This window comes from Microtus ochrogaster, unplaced genomic scaffold (assembly GCF_000317375.1).
Source record: "Microtus ochrogaster isolate Prairie Vole_2 unplaced genomic scaffold, MicOch1.0 UNK74, whole genome shotgun sequence".
NCBI classification, from domain to species: Eukaryota; Metazoa; Chordata; class Mammalia; order Rodentia; family Cricetidae; genus Microtus; species Microtus ochrogaster.
Window position 1 is genome coordinate 1,305,058 of NW_004949172.1, and position 21,520 is coordinate 1,326,577.

Here is a 21,520-nt window from a genome sequence, read left to right on the forward strand (position 1 = left end):
ATCTCTAGCTCCTAGAGGGACTCGGAAAGTGAAGGAGAAGCCTGCGGTGTCTCCCTCAGAGGTGGACTGGTAGAGGAGAAGACAATAGCAAGGGGGACCCAGCCACAGCTTGCCTGTATTTATTACCACAACTACCACCACTCTACAGTGCAAAGACACTACGCCAGCCTTACAGATAGGGAAACTGAGGCTCAGATCATAAATTCGTTCTACATGTTACTACATTCAGTAAGTGGGTAGGACTACTGTCTTAGTTACTGTGATAAAAGTACCCCAAAGCAACTTAAGGCAGAAAGGGTTGATTTGGCTCAGAGTTCAAGGGTACACACAGTGCATCCTGATAGGAATGTCAAGGCAGCAGGAGCCTGAAGCGCCTGCTCATGTTACACCCACGATTCGCAAGCAGAGATCTAGGAATCGTGGTCCTTAGTTCCTTACGTTTTAGTCGGGATCCCAGCCCAAGAAAAGCTGTCACCCCTAGTGCATGAGTTTTGCCACCTCAACTAACCTAACTGAGATAATTTCCTACAGGCACACCCTGTCTCCAGGGCGATTTTAGATTTCAAAGTTGACAACTGAGATTAACCACACAACAAAGGTGCAGAACAAAACGTCCTGCACGTGATCTCAGAGCTCCCTCTGCTGCTGCTCTTGAAGCTGCTTCGTCTGCTCCTGTTCCTCCTCCGTCCACCCCTCTCCACCCATCTTCCTTTTCCAGTTTTTTAAAAGTGGAGGTGGGGGAAATGTAGCCTTTTTTCCCTCCACCCTTTGCTCTTAGGGGCCCACCACCCAGCTCCCGAATAAATACATGGAGACTTATTTTTACTTATAAATGACTGGCCTTAGTTTTGTTTGTTTCTAGCCAGCTTTTCTTAAATTATCCCATCTACCTTCTGCCTCTGGGCTTTCACCTTTCTCTATTCTATATGTCTTTCTTTACTTCTTACTCCATTGCTGGTTGTGGGGCTGGGTGGCTGGCCCCTGGCATCCTCCTCTCCTTTTCTTGCTCCTCTTATTCATTCTCTCTACCTGCCAGCCCCGCCTATCCTTCTGGGGTCTAACTATTGGCCACTCAGCTCTTTATTAGACCAATCAGGTGTTTCAGACAGGCAAAGTAACATGGCTTTACAGAGTTAAGCAAATGCAACATGAAAGAATGCAGCACATCTTTGATCATTAAACAAGTGTTCCACAGCATAAACACATGCAACACATCTTTAAATAATATTCCACAAAAGGTGAGTTAGGGTTTAGAGTCTCTCTTTGTAGAACAGGGTGGCCTTGAACTCAGAGATCTTCCTGCCTTTGCCTGATTTGTGCTGGGATTAAAGGTGTCAAGCTAAGATTTGCTTTTGTTGCTGTTGTCCGTTTGATTTTTGTTTCAAGACAGCGGCTTACCATTGATGGTAGTCTGGCTTCAAACTTGTGATCCTCCTGCGTCTGGTTTCCCGAGTCCTGGGATTACAGGCCAGCAGCGCTGCATGTTTCTTCCCGGCTTATGCAGACTAACCAGTCCTGTGATGCCACCTCCCCTTCCCTCAATGTCTTTCCTCTCTCCCCTTCCAGTTGTACTTCTGACCACATGGATCCCGCCAATGGCTGTCCAGTCCACTGGCCCTGCTGACCTACTTAGCAACACTCCAAGTGGGAGAGGTATGTTATCTTTGGGTTCTCTTCCCAGACACACATCAGACTGTGACGTGAGCACAGAAAATGAGATCGTCTTTCCTGCGTCTGTCTTCACAGTGTCTTAAGGCTTCTAATGCTGTACTAGAGCTAGCTGGCACACTTAACCCCTTGTTTACTTGTCACACAGCATGTCTGTAGCTGGCATTTTCTTTGGGCCATCAACCAGCTACCAAATAAAACGTGGATTCTTATTATTAATTATGAATGCTCTGTCTTAGCGTAGGTTTGTTTCAAGCTAGTCTTTTTTTTTCACTTAAATTAATCCAATTTTTATTAATCTATGTGCTGCCCTGAGGCTATTTTACCTCATCTACATACTATTCATCCTGCTTTCCTGCTTCCTCTGTGTCTGGATGCCTAGCCCCCTTCTGGCTGGCTCACTTTTTCCCTCTGTCTGCTAGCCCCACCTATCCCTCCTCTGTCTAGCTATCTATTGGCTGTTCAGCTTTTTATTAGACCAATAAGGTGCCTTATGCAGGCAAGGTGGAACAAAAAACACTTTTACATAGTTCAACAAATGCAGCATCAACAAATGGAACACATCTTTACATAGTTAAACAAATGCTCTATTCCACAACACATGTCACTATTCAGCTAGAACCTTTCCTTTCTCAATTGTCCCCAAGATGGCATATTAATAGTAATATCATAATATAAAACATATTCTAATCTTTAAATGTCCCATAAGCTTTTAAAATCCAAACACTTTAAGAAGTTCACTTTCTTTAAAATATTCAAAGCCTCTAAAACAGTATTTCTCAACCTCTGGGTCACAACCGCTTTGAGGTGATTAAACAACCCTTTCACAGGGGTCACATAAGACCATCAGAAAACACAGATACGGGCTGGAGAGATGGCTCAGTGGTTAAAAGCACTGACTCTTCCAGAGGTTCTGAGTTCCCAGCAACCACATAGTGGCTCACAGTTATCTATAGTGAGATCTGGTGCCCTCTTCTGACCTGCAGACATACATGCAAACAGAACACTGCATACATAATAAACAAATCTTTTTTTTAAAAAAAAAAGAAAACAAGATACTTTCATGATCATAACTAGCAAAATTACAGTTATGAAGTAGCAACAAAAATAAATTTACAGTTGGGGGTCACCACAGAATGAGGAACTGTATCAAAGGGTCACAGTGTCAGGAAGGTTGAGAAATACTGGTCTAAGATATCCAAAATCTCTCCAAAATATCCATAATCTTGCTAAAACTTCTTTTAACTGTGGGCTCCTGAAAAATTAAAAAAGAAATAAGTGACATACTTTCTCACTCTAAGAGGGGAAAACCAGGGCACAGTCACAATCAGATGGAAGTTAAACCAAATTCCTACTGTGTGAAGCCTAGTGTAAGACTTCCGGAACAGCGGACACAGCACATCTCCTAGGCTCAGGCCAGCTCCACTCCATGTCACTACTGTTCTTGGCAGTTGCCCCATGGTACTGCCATCTCTGAAATGCTGGGGTCTTCTGCTGCAACTGGGCTGCACTTTCACAGGTTGCTCCTCCCAGGTTGTCTTGAGGGACTCTTAGCACTGCCACATGATGTCATGACTCTGACTCCTTCACCCCTCGGGCTTTGACTGCAACTGAGGGCTCCATCTTCACCAGTGACCTCTCCTGGCCTCCTGTTGGGGACTCCAGCCCTGCCACACAATGACCAGTCCTCAGATGCTCTCTGGTACCTCTCAGACCTTTAAAACCAGAACCATCTGGGTGACTCTTATGCTACCAAGTTCAGCTACCAGCATGAGATACAGCCCCAGACCCCTCTGATCAACAGTTCCTGTAGATGGACTTCTCTGTCCCACCAGTCAGCTCACAAATAACCACACGGAGACTTATTATTAATTATAAATGCTCAGCTGATAGTTTAGGCTTATTACTAACTAACTCTTTTTTTCTTTTTTGGTTTTTTTTCGAGACAGGGTTTCTCTGTGGTTTTGGAGCCTGTCCTGGAACTAGCTCTTGTAGACCAGGCTGGTCTCGAACTCACAGAGATCCGCCTGCCTCTGCCTCCTGAGTGCTGGGACTAACTCTTACAACTTAAATTAACACATATTATTTCTACATTCTACCATGTGGTGGTACCTTTTTTCCAGCATGGCATGTTCATCTCTTGTTTGCTCTGTGTTTGGCTGGTGACCCTGCTCTCCTTCTTCCTAGTCTTCTCTCAGTCTGCTCTTCTCCCTAACCTCTTTCTGCCTAGTTATCGGCCAATTGACTCTTCATTAAATCAATGAGAGCAACACATCTTCACAGTGTGCAAAAGGATTATTCTACAGCACTCCTATGCTCTGACCCAAAGGAAACAGGTCCCAGAAGATTCTACCTCAACAATGCTGGTCTCTTCTTAGTCACAGCAGATTCTTCAGCCCTAGCTGACCAGCATCCATGGTCCTAGTGCACTGGCTGGTTTTGTGTGTCAACTTGACATAAGTTAGAATCACCAGAGAGGAAGAAGCCTCAGTTGAGGAAATGCCTCCATGAGTTCAGGCTGTAAGACATTTTCTCAATTAGTGATCAACAGGGAGGGTTCGGCCCATTGTGTGTGGTGCCGTCCCTGGGCTGCTGGTCCTGGGTTCTATAAGAAGGTGGGCTGAGCAAGCCAGGGAAAACAAGCCAGTAAGCAGCACCCCTCTGTGGCCTCTGCATCAGCTCCTGCCTCCAGGTTCCTGCCCTGTTTGAGTTCCTGTCCTGGCTTCCTTCAGTGATGAACAACAATGCTGAAGTGTAAGCCTAATAAACCCTTTCCTCCCCAACTTGCTTTTGGTCGTGGTGTTTCATTGCAGCAATGAGACCCCAACTGAGACACCCAGCAAAGCAAAGGCTTCACCTGAGTCATTCTTAATTAAAATATTAATTGACTCTGATAGAATCTCTAGGGGACTTTTAAATCTTCCCTCTCAAATGCCAAAGATCAGGCTTCTCTGCTCTCAGCATTGCCTTCTAAGTTCCCACAAATGGTTATTAAACTCTGTGCAATCAACTGCTTTTCTATCCCAAATTTCTAAAGTCCTTACAAATCCTCCACCCAAACATGGTCAGGGCTGTCAATGACATGGTCATTGTCAGGTCAATGTCATGGTCAGGTCAGCAATATTCCATGGCCCTAAACTAGTTAGGAGTTTTATTGCTGTGATAAGACATTGTAACCAAAAGATTTTTGTTTAAAACAAGGTTTCTCTGTAACATTGGAGCTTGTCCTGGAACTCTGTAGACCACGCTGGCCTCAAACTCACAGTGATCTGCCTGTTTCTGCCTCCTGAGTGCTGGGATTAAAGGTGTTCACTACCACCACCCGGCCCAAAAGAATCTTAGAGTTTGTCTTAGTTACTGTTCTATTGTTGTGAAAAGACACTACAACCCAGGCAGTTCCTATAATAAAGCATTGAATTGGAGGCTAGCTTACAGTTTTGGAGGCTCAGTCCATTACCATCATGGTGGGGAGCACGGCAGCGTGCAGGCAGAAGTAGCTGAGAGTTCTACAGCTATCAGGGAGAGGAGAGACTGGGTCTGGCATGGGCTTTTGAATCCTCAAAGCCCACTCTCAGTGACACACCTCCAACAAGTCACACCTTCTAATCTTTGCAAAGAGTTCCACTCCCTGGTGACTAAGCACTGAATGGAAACCATTCTTATGCAAATCACCACGGAGAGGAAAGGGTTTATTTGGCTTATGTATCCTGGGTCCTGGTCCACTGAGGACATCAAGGTGGGAACTCAAACAGGGCAGGAACCTGGAGGCAGGAGCAGATGCAGGGCCACGGAGGATGCTGCTTACTGGGTTGCCTCCCCAGGTCTGCTCAACCTGCTTTCATACAAACTCCAGGACTACCTGCTTGGGGAAGACACCACCTGTAGTGAGCTGACCCTTCCCCTACATCAATCATCAACCAAGAAAACATAGCACAGACTTGCCCACAGGCTAGTCTGCTAGGGCTATTTTCTCAATTGAGTTTCCTTCTTCCCAAATGACTCTAGCTTGTATCAAGTTGTCATAAAACAGAGGTCCTCCCTCTGGGTCTCATGCCTATTCGAGTTTTCTTTCTGTTGCTGTGCTAAAACACTCTGGACAAATGCCAAATTCAGTATAGGGGAGGAAAGGGTTTATTTCATCTTCCACTTCCAGGGCACAGTCCATCATGGAGGGAAGTCAGGGCAGGAGCTCCAGGTGCAAACCTGAAGGCAGGATCCAAGGGATTCTGTGCACTATTCTGACTGGGGAGCTCAATCAAGGAGGAATGCCGCTTGTTGGCTCGCTCACAGGTCTGTGCTCAGCTCGCTTTCTCATATAGCCCAGCACCACCTGCCTAGGGAATGGTGCCACCCACAGTGGGCTGTGCCCTCCTGTGTCAATTAAAAGAACCAAGATAATACCCACAGACTTTATCCCTAGACCAACCTGAAACAGACAATGACTCTATTAAGACTCTTTGCAGATGACTGTAGTCTGTGTCAAGTCGACAGCTGATGTTAACTGGGGCAGTGCCCATGGTGCTAAGAGGAGACGTGCTGATTGGCCTTGCTAAGCTCTGGTGAGGGCGCATGTAGTCAGTTGTGTTGAAGGCAGCAGTAGCTGTCATGGCTGTGGGCAAGGCAATGTTGGCTAAGAGATAGAAAGGGACCCTTGCTATTGTTAAAAATTTGATTCTTACTGGGCAGTGGTGATGCACACCTTTAATCCCAGCAGGAAGCAGAGGCAGGAGGATCTCTGAGTTAGAGGCCAGCCTGCTTTACACAGAGAGTTTCAGGTCATCCAGAACTACACAGAGAAACCCTGTCTTGAAAAACAAAACAAAAAAAATTGATTCTCTTTTTGTATCAACATAGACTGACTTTGTTTGTTAGTTATATTTATATTTAAGATTTATTTTTATGTGTGTGTGCGCACACCCGTGGCATCCAGATAGCAGATCCCTTGGAAATGGAGTTCCTGGTGGTTGTGAGCTGCCCAACATGGGTGCTGGGAAACAAACTTGGGTCCTCTGCAAGGGCAGCAGGCGCTCTTAACCACTGAGCCCTCTCCAGCCTCAGTTACTTTCCTTGTGACTGTAACAATTGAAGGGGGAAAGGATTTATGATATAAAGATCATGATGTAAAGAGATACAGCCCATCATGGTGGGAAGGGTGTAGAGGCAGGAGTGTCAGGTAGCAGCTGTTTCTCACACATAGCAGAGAAGAATGAAGAGACAGTTCTGTAAGGGAGGCCAAACAAACTATAACCCTTAAACTACACTCCCAGGGATTCACCTCCTCCAACCTAACCCCACCAGCACCAGCAGCTGGGAGCCAGGAACTGTGGGAGGTGTCCTGATGCCCCTGCCATGTCCCACACCCTCGGCTTCACTTACACATCCCATTCAGTGGTGCACGGAGAACAGGAGGAGGGTGCAAAAGTTCACTCCTAGGGACTTTGTGTGAGATGGATCAGCACTAAGAGCTCTGAACTGGGCATGGTGGCACACACTTTTAATCTCAGCTCTCAGGAGGCAGAAGATGGTGGATCTCTGCAAGTTTGAGCCCAGTCTGAGCTACAGACTGAGTTCTGGGACAGCCAGGGCTGTTGTACAGAGAAAGCCTGTCTCAAACAAACAAACAAACAAACAAACAAACAAACAAACTTAAAAAAAAACAAAATAAAAGAACAACAAACAAAAGCACTTGCTGCTCTTGCAAAGGACATGAATCTAGTTCCCAGCACCCTTATAAAGGCTCACAACCACCTGTAACTTCTGCTCCAAGAAAATCTAATGCCCTCTGCTGGCCTCTGCAGGCACTGCACACAAATATGCTCATACACACAAAGGGATACACCCCCAATAATAATAATTATTTTTTTAAAGTTCACATACACTTCAAACACAGTGGTTTTACACTGGGTGCCCAAACATAGTGCTGGACTCAGCTCATTGCCAGAATATCCTTTTGACTATTCTAGTCCTTTCTGGTCTCAGCAGATCTTTTGTGATTTGTTCTAAGTATGTGTCTCTGTGGTGTTGTCATTGCTTCTTGTTTTTGCTGTCCTCAGCTTCACTGGTCAAACCCACCCTGTCAGTCAGCAAGAACACTGTCGTAGAGCTGAGGGATATGGTGACATTCTATTGTCACACTGACGCTGATAATGTCACCATCCACTGGACCTCCAACAACTTCCCACTAGCGTCGAATGAGCGTGTGAAGCTGTCTGTGGATCACAAGAACCTCACCATCCTTGTTGTCCAGCGAGAGGACTTGGGGTCCTACCAATGTGAAGTGCGGAAAGGCTTTGAGGGTCAGAGCAGCGACGCTGTCTTGCTGAATGTGAACTGTGAGTCTCCAGTTCCCTTTACCCGTGGCTGACACTCACTTCCTTGGTACCGCATTCCTGGTTTAAAATGCTGGCCCAGAGATTTATGTAAGAAAGTGAAGTGTAGAATTAAAGTCCCTGTCTAGCACTAATGAGGCCCTGGATTTGATCCCAGTAACAATCACATAGGACAAAAATCAAATGTAGACTTTAAACAAGAAACTGATATTCACATTTGGATTCCATTAGAAATATCCAATGTAGTGGATTAAAACTTGAGTTCCAGATAGTACTTCTATAAGAGAACCACCTCCATCAGATCTCCACCTCCACCAGATCCCCACCTCCATCAGATCCCCACCTCCACCAGATACCCACCTCCATCAGATCCCCACCTCCATCAGATCCCCACCTCCACCAGGACACCCACCTCCATCAAATTCTCACCTCTAATAGGATGCCCATCTCCATCAGATCCCCTCCACTAGGATCCCCACCCCCATCAGATCCCCATCTCCCTTGCAGTTGATTGGAGAAGGAAGCTGTACTTACAGTACCCCCAGAAGTGATCTACTGCTCATTCTAACACAGACCATGCTTGTTTCCACCCTCCCAGATGGTCCTGACCCTGTAGCAATCAAGCTGGACTCAGGCGTAGAGGCTGGGGATGTGGTTGAGGTGCTAGAAGGCCAAGCTGTGAACTTCAGGGTGGAAACACAATCTCGCCCTGCCTCTGACCATACCTGGTATCTCCCCACTGACTCCATCCAGCCTCCCACCACGGGGACATTCACCATCCAGGCTGTGTCCAAGGAACATGAAGGCATGTACAGGTGCCTGGTGTCCAACAGTGTCACCCAGCTGTCCCGCCTGGGTGTTGTCAAAGTCCAAGTGCTTGGTGGGTATTATTTCCCGGTTCTCTTTGCTTCTCTGGGGGACTGGAAGGCGAGGTTTTACAAGGGTCCAGAGACTTAATCTGGGATGTGGGGACATTCTGTGATTACCAGGGTGGGTGTGGAATTGCACCTTAGGTCTGGGTGATGTTTTAAAGAAACAGTCAGTTGTCAAGTCACCATCCAAATGCGCACCTCAGTATTTGAGAAGGAAGCAGAGGACAGGTGACTTTCGTTTGGCTGGTGTCAGAGCAGGGCTCTTACCACCATGAAGGACACAGCATTAGCTTGGCATGTCTTCAACACCTTTTCGACTCTTCATGTCCATGGTTTGATTCTTTGAGTAGGAAGGAGTTGTGTGTCTGTACAGACAGATGCTGGCACAGCCATCAGTCCACATACCGTGGAAGAATGATTATGTGCACAGGCTACTCGCACACACACAACTTACATACAACACATACACACAACACAACACCCCAGGCATATAACACACAAGACACAAATGCATGCAGTGCTCAATGCAAAGTACACAGCATGCTCATCAGAACATACACACACATACACACACGTGCGCACGCTCATACACAGACACCACACTGTAGACACTGACCCATAGCATATATACACCCAATACACATGTATTTTTCTCAAAGATTTATTTTATTTTGTGTGTGTGGATGTTTTGTCTGTCTGGATTTGCGCTATGCACATGCAGTGCCTGTAGAGGCCAGAAGGGGGCACCAGATCCCTTAGTACTGGAGTTAAATATGGACGTGAGCTTCCATGTGGGTACCAGGGATCAGACCCAGATTCTCTGCAAGAGCAGCCAGTGCTTTTAACCATTGGGTTATCTCTCCAGCCCTAGTCACTTATATTTATGATACATGTATAATATGCATGTACACAACACAGATACACACATATCACATACAACATATATGCAGTAAATATGGCAGCTCATGACACACATAAAGCATAAACATACACACGACATGTACATCACAGACTCAGCACCCACCCCAGATCATAACCACTCACATCACAGACACTTAAGACATACAGCAGAAAATATATAAACCAGCGGGGCATGGTGGTGCACACCTCTAATCCTGGCATGCAGGAGGCAGAGGCAGGTGGATATCTATGAGTTTGAGGCCAGCCTGGTCTATAGAGTAAGTTTTAGGACAGTCAGGATTACATAAAAGAGAGATTCTGTCTCAAACCACTCCCCCCCCCAAAAAATCAGTATAAATCTATTCTACACTCTCAATGCACATACAGTTGACACAACGTGTATATATATATATACATATATATATACATACATACATACATACATACATACACAGATTAACCTGTAATTCCAGGTATTTGGGAAACTGAGGCAGGGGGATTGTAAATTCAAGGGTTGGCAGGGAGATGGCGCAGCACATAAAGCGTTTGTTGCTCACCCTTGAGGGCATGAGCTTGATCCTCAGGAGCCATGTAGAGGGTGAAAGAGTCAACACCACAGGCATGTGCCCCACCACGCGTGTACACATAGATGCACAGTAACACTGACTGACAGTGTGTGAGGGTGGATATGCGTGGGTCAGAGGACAGTTGGGCTCCTTCCACTCACTATTTGGGTCCTGGACTCCAACTGAGGTCATCAGGCTTGGAGGAAGATAAGCCATCTCACCACTCAAATAAACAAATAAGTTCAAGGCTACAGAGCGAGTTTAAGGTCAGTATGTGTAACTTAGTGAGATCCTGTCTCAGAATACCACTGAGCATGGTGCTCTGTGGTGGGATGTCTGTCTATAATCCCCCCAGTGAGGAGCTGGGGGTGGCTCGGTGGTGGAGCCCCTGCCTCGAATCCCCCAGTGAGGGACTGGGGTGTGTCTCAGTGGTAGAGCCCCTGCCTCGAATCCCCCAGTGAGGGACTGGGGTGTGTCTCAGTGGTAGAACCCTTGCCTCGAATCCCCCAGTGAGGGACTGGGGCTGGGGCTGGGTGGAAGACCATTTGTTTAGAATTTAAGAGGCCCTAGGTTGAATCCTTGATAGGATTCAAAACAACAACAAAAAATACAGACCCAGACAATATACATATATATGCCACACACAACAGTTTTCCTTAATGCATATAAGGAACCACTATGTACCATAACATATACACTATTACAGATATAGAAAACAAATTTAGATGTATGTGTGTATGTAACACAAAGTGCATGTGTGTTCTGTTCATACAGTTTACATTCACAACACACACATAACACAACACATAGAGTAGGTACAAAATCAGCACCCCCTCCCTCCAGCATACCCCAATCCCACATTTTCTTTCCCCCAGAAACACACAACATTTCTGTGTCCCCCCTGTACTATATGTCCCTGTACCAAACACACACACACCTTAAAAATGCAGGGTTGCTTTTGGTTTTGTTGCTGTCTTGAGACATGGTTTCACTATACAGCCCTGACTGAATTGCCTGTGATTCTCACAGAGATAACTGTGCCCCCCCCCCCGAAGTGTTGAGACTAAAGGCGTGCACCACTCCTGGCTAACGTAGACTTGGGACACATCCTGGACTCTAAACCTGTATCTCCATGTGTTTCCAGAAAAATTAACTGCACCCAGTATCGAGCTCCCAATCCTGCCTCTTGTGGAAAATGTTACCTCTGTGTCCCTGACCTGCAAAACCAGCCACCAGGAGGCCAGTGTCCAGTGGTTTCTGAGGGGTCAGCCACTCTGGCCCAGTGATCGCTTGACGCTGTCATCTCAGAACAGGACCCTGATCATCCATGGCCTCCAGAGGGATGACACGGGGCCCTATGAGTGTGAGGTGTGGAACTGGGGTAGCCGCGCTCGCAGTGCTCCCCTGAGGCTTGCCATCAACTGTGAGTGGTGGGGCCTGGGCCTTCTCTTCCTCCTTGCCTTCCTCTCCCATCCCGCCCCCGCCCCTCCTTTAAGGAGTCCCTTCTTCCAGGGTACAGCAGTGTATCACCTATAATCCCAGCACTTGAGAGGCTGAGACAAGAGTTTTGCAAATTTGAGGTCAGCCAGGATCTGGAAAGATAAATGGATAAAAGCAACAACAAACGGGGGGGGGGCTGGAGGAACAGGAGTTTAAGATTACCCTTGGCTACATAGTGAGTTTGAGACTAGCCTTGGCTACTTGAGACTTCATCTGAAAACAAACAAAAAACAAGAAACCAAAAGGCCCCAAATAACAACAAACCCCAAAAGCAAAACAGAAACAAGCAAAGCAAAAAAGAAAAGCAGAAGAGGACAAATCTGGTCACTTTGCCTGTGGCCCTGAACACTCACGGTGTCTGGCTTTGCAGATGGTCCTGACCGAGTGGACATCACCCCGGGGTCAGCATCTGGAGAGGCCAGCACCATCCAGGCGATGCTCAACTCTAGCCTGACCCTGCATTGCCGGGCTGACTCCAATCCGGATGCCAGGTATCACTGGACCCACGAGCACTCCTCCGCAGTGCACACTGGGGAGCAGCTGAGCATAGAGGCGCTGAGCTGGGAGCATGAGGGCATTTACAGCTGCACGGCTTCCAACCTTATCACCGGCCTGGCCCAGTCCACCTCTGTCCTGGTCAAGGTGGTGGGTGAGTTGCTCCTGCTCCGTTGTTCTGGAATCCACGTGTTCTTTCCCCATGTGGCTCTATTCACCCAGCCTTCCCCTAGCACGGCTGAAGTATGACAGTGGCTAGCTAGATTTCCAATGCAGAACCAGGGAATCCCACACCTCATGCCCAGATAGCCTGGATTTGTACTGTGTAGCCTCTCTGAACTGTTTAAGCCTTATTTTTTTCACCTGTAGATGGGTTTGTGGTGTTTCTTAAAAATCCCTTAATTCTTTATATGCATGTGTTGCTGTGTGGGTATGTGCTCATGAATGCATATACCCTAAGAGGCCAGAAGGGGGCATCAGATCCAGGAAGCTGGAGTGATGGGCAGTTGTGGATGCCAGACATGGATATTGGGGAATTGAGGTTGTAGTGTATTCAAAAACAGTATGTGCTCTTGATCACTGAGCCATCCCCCCAGTCTCATGATGTTGTTTGACAGGTTCTCTCTTTGTAGCCCAGGCTGACCCTAGACTTATTTTTGAGGCAGAGTTTTACTACATAGCCCTTGGCTGGCCTGGAATGTAGACCCAGCTGCCTCTGCCTCCCAAGGCCTGGCTGGGATTAAAGGTGTGCACCACCACACCTGACGTATGGCCCCCAACTTCTGACCGTCCTACGTCAGCCTCCTCGGTGCTAGGAAAACAGGGGTGCATCACCACCCCTGTCTATGATGGCTGCATTCTTGAACTGTTTAGAGAGACGATGAATCTTGAATAAAGCCTGTGGGGGGGGGCGGTGAGTGAGGTGATGGGGTCAGCAGTTAATATGGTGATAGTATTAATATGTTATGCCAATAACTAGATATGCCTGGTAGAGAAACCCTGCATTTTCGCTTGAGTTTTTTTTTTTTTAAAGATTTATTTATTTATTATGTATACAACATTCTGCCTCCATGTATGCCTGCAGGCCAGAGGAGGGCGCCAGATCTCATTACTGCAGGCCAGAGGAGGGCGCCAGATCTCATTACAGACGGTTGTGAGCCACCATGCAGTTGCTGGGAATTGAACTCAGGACCTCTGGAAGAGCAGCCAGTGCTCTTAACCACTGAGCCATCTCTCCAGCCCTTGAGTTCTTATTTTATTTGTGTGTGTGTGTGTGTGTGTGTGTGTATAAGTTCATGAGTGCACAAGTGTATCTTCGAATGTTCTAGAAGTTTCATGCATGATCCTGCTTGATCTCAAAGGTCTATAGCGTTAGGAGATTAGGTACTAGTCTCATTGCTGCACTAGACTTCTGGGCGAAAGCACCTCAGTGACCTGGAGAGATGGCTCAGAAGTCAAAAGCGCTGAATGCTCTGGCGGGGGACCTGAGCTTGCTTTCAGCACCCACATCAGATGGCTCACAGCTGCCTGCCCCTCCAGCCCCATGAGACCCAAGGCTTCAGCACCCACATCAGATGGCTCACAGCTGCCTGCCCCTCCAGCCCCATGAGACCCAAGGCTTCAGGCCTCCGAAGACTCCTGTACTCACAAGAACACATACACATTCGCACAGAGACATGTGTGCAGTTCTTAAAATAATAAAAACAAATCTTTAAAAAGGATTTTCTAGAGGCTTAGTGCAGGCATGCAGTACCAGTTACTTGGGAGGCAAAGGCCTCCAAGTTTAAGGACATTTCTGGGCTAGGGTGTGTCTGTGTGGAACCTACTAGTGAGGGGCTAGGGGTGTTAATCAATAGCAGTGAATTTGAAACAGGTCTACACACACACACACACACACACACGTATGGAGACACAGATAGACAGACAGACAGACAGAGGTCCCAGGAAGTTCCATAAATGGGCCCACTTTCTCAAACCCTGGGCCCTTATCCTTCTGAGAAAGGCTGAGATAGAAGTGGATGGGCAAATATCAGGCCATTTACGAGACATCTGCTCCGTGTGAGGCATGTCTAGCTATGGTCTCCTTTCATCCTTGAGACACCTTGTGTAGTGGGTACCACTTTCCTCATTGTCAATAAAAGAATACTGGTTTGCACAGGATCACACTGCCCCAGAGAGTCAAGGGGCCTTATCTGAGGGGGAGCCAGGTTTCTGTTGCCAAAATCTTTTTCCCTGGTCCATGCCCTGATCATCTCATAACCAGTTCCACCAACACACACTCATTTACTGATCTCTTCCTAGGACTTCAGGGTCTTTACTCTACATAACATATTTAACTAACATGTTTAATTTTTCCAACAACCCTACAGAAGAGGCCCTCTTTCCCCTGTATACAGGAGACACAGTTGATGCACAGAGAGGTTGAGCAGTGTGCCCAAAGTCACACAACTGGGAGATTCGAACCCAAGCCATTGTACTCTAGGGAGGATGCCATTCACACTACCAATTGCTGGGTCCCAGGGGCTGGAAAACAACATACTCAAATTTAGTGAAGATAAATCCAGGAACTCTGGAATGGAGCTGGGGATAGGAAGAAGAGCATGCTAAGCTTAGTCTTTCTCTCTCTGCGGAGGTCCCCCATCATCCTCTCTATCTCCTGGAGCCATTGCTGGCATCGTCATGGGAATCCTGGCTGCCATTGCTTTGGTGATAGGATTGGCCTATTTCCTCTACATCCAGAAGGACAGATGGTAATAAGCAAGGGGTGTTGGGGCCAGCCGCGGGAAAGAGAGGCATGGCTGCTGTCATGGTCTTGAACCCTGTCCACGCATCCTGAGAATTCAGGGTATTTGGGGTCACTGCCCAAGAGCAGATGGGATGGGATGAGGGGATGGGCGTGGGGATATAGACAGCACCCGTGGAAACAGGCAAGAGCCCACACTGGGAGATCGTAAGAGATTTGACCTTTCAGGACCCGCAAGAGACCAGCCAGTGATACTACCCTCAGGACCACGACACAGGGGCCCCCAGAGTCCAGATGCAATGACTCCATGGCAGTGATGTCGGGAGCCTGGGACTCTCGTGGCTTAGCCCCAGGTGACTGTTGGGTCCCAGGAACACTGTGCTCTACCTGCGATGTGCTGTTTCCATCCTAACCTGTCCTCCTTTGTTTTAAATGTTCTCTCTCTCTCTTCCTCCCCCCTTGTTCTTGTCTCTCTTATTAACTGGGGGTGGAACCCATAGCCTGTATATGCTAAATAAGGGCTCTGTCGCTCAATTCCTTATCATGCTTAATACATTTGTAGTAAATTCCAGGTGAGTTCTGAGCCTGTGATTATTTTCTATGTTTTAGGGTTTTATTTTATTTTTTGTTATTTTTTTTTTTTTGTGTGTGTGTGTGTGTGTGTGTGTGTGTGTGTGTGTGTGTGTAGTTTTGAGACAGGGCCTCACAATGTAGCCCCGGCTGTCCTGAAACTTACTCTGTAAACCAGGCTGGCCTTGAATTCACAGAGATCTCCCTGTGCTGGTACTAAAATGGGTGCCACCATGCCGGGTATACTTTTTCCTTTTTTAAAAATTTCTTTACCTTGAAACAGGGCCTTTCAAGTTGCCCATGTAGCTTTGAAGTCTCTTGGGGCCCAGAAAGACCCTAAACTGTGATCCTCATGCGTCAGTCTTAAGAGTAGCTAGGATTAAAGGCCAGAACCTACAAGCCCGGTCCCTGTTCCATTTTACAGACAGGAAACAGGATGACAGAGGGTAAAGTGTGAGGTCTTGGCAAGCCACACTCGGCTCATGAACACAGCCAAGATGACTTCCTCTCTTCCTATCACTCAATGGGCTCATTAGTCTTGCCTGAGATATGATGGGGAAGAGGGGGAAGTTCCAAAAAACCAGCACCTTCTCTATGTTGGCCTCACTTTCACTCTGGTATGTGTTCGCTTTCTCTAGACAAGCCAAAGACTGTGTACGACAATAAGCCAAAGCCCCAGTGGAAGGCCATTGGCAAAAAGGTGGGTGAGTTTCCCCCAACACTGTCACTGCTTCCGTACTTTGTGACTGGTCCCACCGGGGTGTCTACCTTTTAGGATGAGAGGCTGCCATAGCCAGAGACTCTCTCTTCTCCTCTATTTTTTTCTCTCTCTCCCTTCCCTCTCTGTGTCTCTGTCTCTGTCTCTCTGTCTCTGTCTCTGTCTCTGTCTCTGTCTCTCTCTCTCTCTCTCTATCATCTTTATGTTTTGCTAGGTGTTGAACTCAGGCTTCAGCATGCTAAACTAGCTTCTACCACTGTGCCACGCCCCCAGCACCTCACTGGGGGATTCTAGAAAGTTCTTTACTGCTGAGCCACACCCCCAGCTTCTGACTTCTTCACAACTCATTTCCCCCAGGTGCTGCCATCTGCCTCTCCGGAGCACGACTATGAGGTAGGTTGGACCTGGTGCATCCAGTTATAGAAACCGTGGGGGAAATGTGACCAGAGGATTTTATGCTCATCAAGGCTGAGAGGTGGCTCACTGCATTACAATCCCAGGGACGGGGAGATCATGGCCCATGGCCTCACAGGGCTCTGTGTCCAAGTCACCCCTTCCAGCAGGCCTTGGGGGTAGCCAGGCACATGATGGGTGGGAGGAAGTGGCAAGGGAGAGTGGTGGAAGACTGGGGAGAGGTGGAGATGGGGGAGGGAGAGAGAGAACACCTTATGGAAGAGCAGCAGTTGGGGTTCCAGCTCTTCTTCCACTGCAGTTGTCTGTAGGACCCTGAGCTGGGTGTATCCCATCCGCTCGTCCCCCCCCCTTTCTTTTCACATAGGGTCTCTCTATTATGTAACTATAGTTGCCCTGGAACTTGCTATGTAGACCAGGCTAGCCTTGAGCTCACAGAGATCTTCCTGCCTCTGCCTCTTGAGTATTGGGATTGAAGGTGTGCGCCACCACACCCAGCCTCTCTGGGTCTTTGAGGAGTATAGGTTGCCATCTTCCAGTTCATCTGTGACTATGGGTCCCACCTGACTTCTTTGCTTACTTGCAGAGGCAGCTACCTTCTGTAGCTCCTGAAGGTTCCAGGAAGCCACTGCCCCCAACTCCAACTCCAGAGCAGCCATTGGTCCCCCCAGTATCAACAAGAAACCCAGAATCAAATTATGAGGTAATTTGATGCCATGTATTCTGATGTCACTTTGTCTCTGGGCTGGTAGAAACCTTTGTCCCCTGCTGAGAACTCTGTAGGATAAACGTCCAACAGAGCTTTTCTCTGAGAACCATCTCCATTCTAGGGACTGAGAAGATAGCTCAGCTGGTAAAGTGCTTGTCATGTAAGAGTGAGGACCCAAGTTCAAGCCTCAGCCCCTGCAGAAGAGCTGAGCATGATGGGACAATCTCATAATCCCAGTGCCGGGGAGTCAGGGACAGGTGGGAACCCTGAGGCCTGGTGGCCAGCCTTGCCTAATCACATGCTCCAGGCCAGGGAGGCTCTGTCTCAAAAACAAAGCAAAACTAACCACTACCAACAATAAAACCGAAGCAAAACAAAATACCAAAGGCAGACAGTTCCTGAGGAACAAACCTGAAGTGGACTCTAGCTTCCACACGCATACACCCACCCACACACGCACACACACGCACATACACCTATGCGGGCACAAATGTGCCCGTGTGTGCACGTCCACACACACAGTCTTTTCAATTCCATTTTATTCCCTTTGTTAGCACTCTTGGTTCGTTTCCAAATCTTGCGGTTCACCCCATTTACTCCACTGTTCTGTTTCCGTTGAATTCCTTTCTCCCTCTCTTCTTTTTCGTTCTATGGTCTCTCTCTGTGTAGTTCATGCTGGCCTTGAACTCACCATCCTTCTGCTTCAGCCTACCCAGTGCTAGATAGCCCGTGTGTGCCACCACACCTAGCCTCCATTCCTGTCTTCCCATTTCACTTTACCCCCGATATTTGTTTTCCATGCTACTTTGCGTGTGTGTACATTTGTGCATGCGTGTTTCTGCCCAGCTGCTCCCTGCCACATCGCCTCCCCTTCCATTCTCTTCTTTCTCTTCTCATTCACCCCACTTTCCCATTTCTTTGACGTTGCTTCACTGATGCAAGTTTCACTCTTTATAGGCCGGGCTGTTATGCTTCTGCTTCTCTCTAGACGTCCCAGGCCTAGAACTTAGGGCACTTCTCTTGCCTTGCCCTTCCCAGCACTGGGACTACAGACGGGCATTACCATGCTCAAGCAAGGTTCAGTGTGTCTATGTTCAAGCTCCGTAGAGAGCATCAGACTGGTTCATGCTATCTCTCATCTGTCTTGTGTTCAGTTTGGTGAGCTCTCCAGTCAGCCCTTGACTTTCACAAATGGAACTCTATTTTTTTCCTTTTCCTTTTTTCCTTTCTTTTTTTGAGACATGGTTTCTCTGTGTAGCCCTGACTGTATGTAAATCAGGCTGGCCTCAAACTCACAAAAATATGCCTGCCTCTGCCTCCTGAGTGCTGGGATTTAAGGCGTGTATCACCACATCTGGCCACGAATGGAATTCTCAAGTCACTCCCCACCAGGGCCTAAGTAGGGGAGTCATGGACATTCCCTTTGTCTTTAGAGAAAAAGCTCTTTCTGGGACCTCCCCTTGGAGGCTTCCCCACATCCACCATGGTATTCTTGCTGTAGGGAAGGCTGTGAATGTGATGGGCTAGGCTTCCCAGGCTCTCCAGCACATGGAGGAGAGAGTCCCTCCATCCGATCCAGTATCTGCTACATTCTGGAGGGAGGAGAAGAGAAACCTAGGTCAAGGGAGTTGGGGGGAGGTGTCAAGTTGAAGGGCTCAAGGGCCTTCTGGGGGTGCTTTCTCTATCGGTCACCTCAGTGAAGTCACCTTGACTGAGCAGTTCAAGATAACACACATTTGTCACCTCCTTATGGTCCAGTATCATCCACCTTGGCTTCCTGCAAGGCTGGAATGGAGGTGCTGGGGACCACTGAGGTTTCAAGTGGGGCTCCACTTAGGGAGGATCCATTTTCAAACTAGCACAGCCCTGGTTTCTTACTGATTGTCAAGTAACCTTCAGCCTTTTTCTATGTGTTCCTCTCTGTGGGCAGCTTACGGCACAGGTTCGTGTTTCTTCCAAAGTCAATGATCTCACAGGACAGATTGCAATAGCCACGGAACCACCCACATCCCGGGTCTTTGTCCTGTTTGTTTTATCAAGGTTCCTTCGTCAGGCCTGGGAATCATATAAGGGCGCCAAGGCCCAGAGGTGGGGAACTGTGGGCTGCCTCAGAGTCTGTCTAGCACAGCGGGCAGGTCCACAGGTCCACAGGCCACTCCTGGAGGCACTATCATGACTATAGCGTAACAAAAGAGAAGTTTCTGAGGGCGGGGGAACAGCCCAGGATGTGTGGGCTTCAGACTGTAAGTCAAGTAGACCAGAGTGTACACTTAACAGAAGTCACTTTCTCCTTTGCCTAACAGAAGCTGACGAACCCAAACCTCAGCCTTTACTGCAAGATTAACCCGTCAGCCTAATGGACAAAACGCTCCTTTTTTCCAGAAGGTTTAGACAAACCATCCTGGGTCACATGCTCCATGCCCTTGAATGTGCACATTAGAATCCAGCCACCGCTTGCCATCTTTGCAGACCTCATGATTACCTGACTGGGTCAGGCTCTGGACACTGGAGTCCACCAAATCTTAGCCTTTGGCTCACACTTCATTTAAAGCAACAGAGCTGGGCTGGGGAGATGGCTCAGTGGTTAATAGCACTGTGGCTCTTCCAGACGACCTGAGTTCAGTTCCCAGAACTCATGTGGGAAGACTTAAAACCTACTCTAACTCCAGCTTCAAGGGATTCAATACCCTCTTCTGGCCTCTGCGGGCACTTGGATATATATATATTAATAAAATAAAGTATATCCTTTTTCACGAGACAGTGTCTCAGTATGTAGCCCTGGCTGGTCTGGAACTCCCTATGGAAACCAGGATAATCCTCAACTCACAGAACTCCTTATACCTCTGCTGCGATTAAAGGCACATGACCACACCCACCTCTAAAGAAGTCTTTAAAAACAAAAACAAAAATGGTCAAGCTCCTGGCTGACAGGCACGAGTCTGGGCTCAGCACCTGGTAGCACACATTCAGCAAGTGATGAAGGCGCCAGAGAGACATCTCGCTGCCTAAGATGCATCCTGCTCATCCAAAGGACCCCAGTTCAGTTCCCATGCACATGTCAGTGGTTTCCACCTTCCTGCAACTCCAGCTCCAGAGGATCCAACTTCTGGCCTCAGAAAGGCCCCATGTGCATGTGTGTACGCACGTAGATAAAACAATTAAAAAAAACCAATGGCAACGGGTAATTTTTTTCTTCAGAGTATGTCTTAGTTAGACTTCTATTGCTGCAACAACAACAGAATAGCGTGGGGAGGAAAGGGCTTGTTTCAGCTTACAACGTGGAGTCCATCATCCAGGGAAGTCAGGACAGGAGCTCAAGGCAGGAACCTGGGGGCAGGAGCGGATGCAAAGGAGTATTTATCTAGAGTCTTTTTGACCTGTGAGAGATAGAGTCAAATTGATTCCCTGATAAATTAAATAAGCTTACATCACTTATTTAAGTTTGTAATAAGATAAACATTTTAGACATGTTAGCAATCCTACTGTTTGCAATTCACACCAGAGTTACATATAATTACACTATAGTAAAAGCAGCACACTTTAAGTCACAGTAAAATCTTGAGGACCCCCAAAGATTCTGGAATGAAATCGTTAACACTTTCCATAGGGTGGGATCTATAAATTGGACAAAGATATTTTTAGCACAATGAGAAGCTTTTTTAAGTCTCTATTTCATAAGACGACCAAAGAAAACTTCAAATGTTGAGCTTATAATATAATATAACGATTATAATAGTAGTCAGCACTGTCCAGGTCTATATAAATAGCTTATCAGCTGCAGCCTTGCGGAAGGAGCTGTTGTTTGCTGTTGTTAGCCTGACAAAGCTACGGTCAGCCAAGCTGTCAACACCATCAGAGATCTGAGAAGGATAAATTATAGCTGGAAATATAATCCAAATGGCCAGTGTATCAATTTAAATGACAGAGATTTAACACTACCTAAATAGTTACCCTAGGATAGCATCAGCCTTTGGCTGACAGACCCCAAAGGTTGGAGAGATTTTCCTTTGGAGGAGGAACATGGGAAAACTGACCAGGT

General features: G+C 47.4%; 1 protein-coding gene across 1 annotated transcript in view; it reads left to right on the forward strand.

Annotated features, from left to right (window-relative positions):
- The window catches only part of Ceacam20 (carcinoembryonic antigen related cell adhesion molecule 20), a 22,348-nt gene extending 2,510 nt beyond the window's left edge, over positions 1–19,838 (forward strand). Inside the window, exons 2-12 of the mRNA XM_013354845.1 lie at positions 1,567–1,653; positions 7,722–8,000; positions 8,596–8,877; positions 11,480–11,758; positions 12,206–12,484; positions 14,963–15,080; positions 15,302–15,426; positions 16,282–16,343; positions 16,719–16,754; positions 17,359–17,475; positions 19,785–19,838. Coding sequence (XP_013210299.1) covers positions 1,567–1,653; positions 7,722–8,000; positions 8,596–8,877; positions 11,480–11,758; positions 12,206–12,484; positions 14,963–15,080; positions 15,302–15,426; positions 16,282–16,343; positions 16,719–16,754; positions 17,359–17,475; positions 19,785–19,838 — 1,718 coding nt within the window. The remainder of the gene's footprint in view (positions 1–1,566; positions 1,654–7,721; positions 8,001–8,595; positions 8,878–11,479; positions 11,759–12,205; positions 12,485–14,962; positions 15,081–15,301; positions 15,427–16,281; positions 16,344–16,718; positions 16,755–17,358; positions 17,476–19,784) is intronic.
- The last annotated feature ends 1,682 nt before the right edge of the window (positions 19,839–21,520 follow it).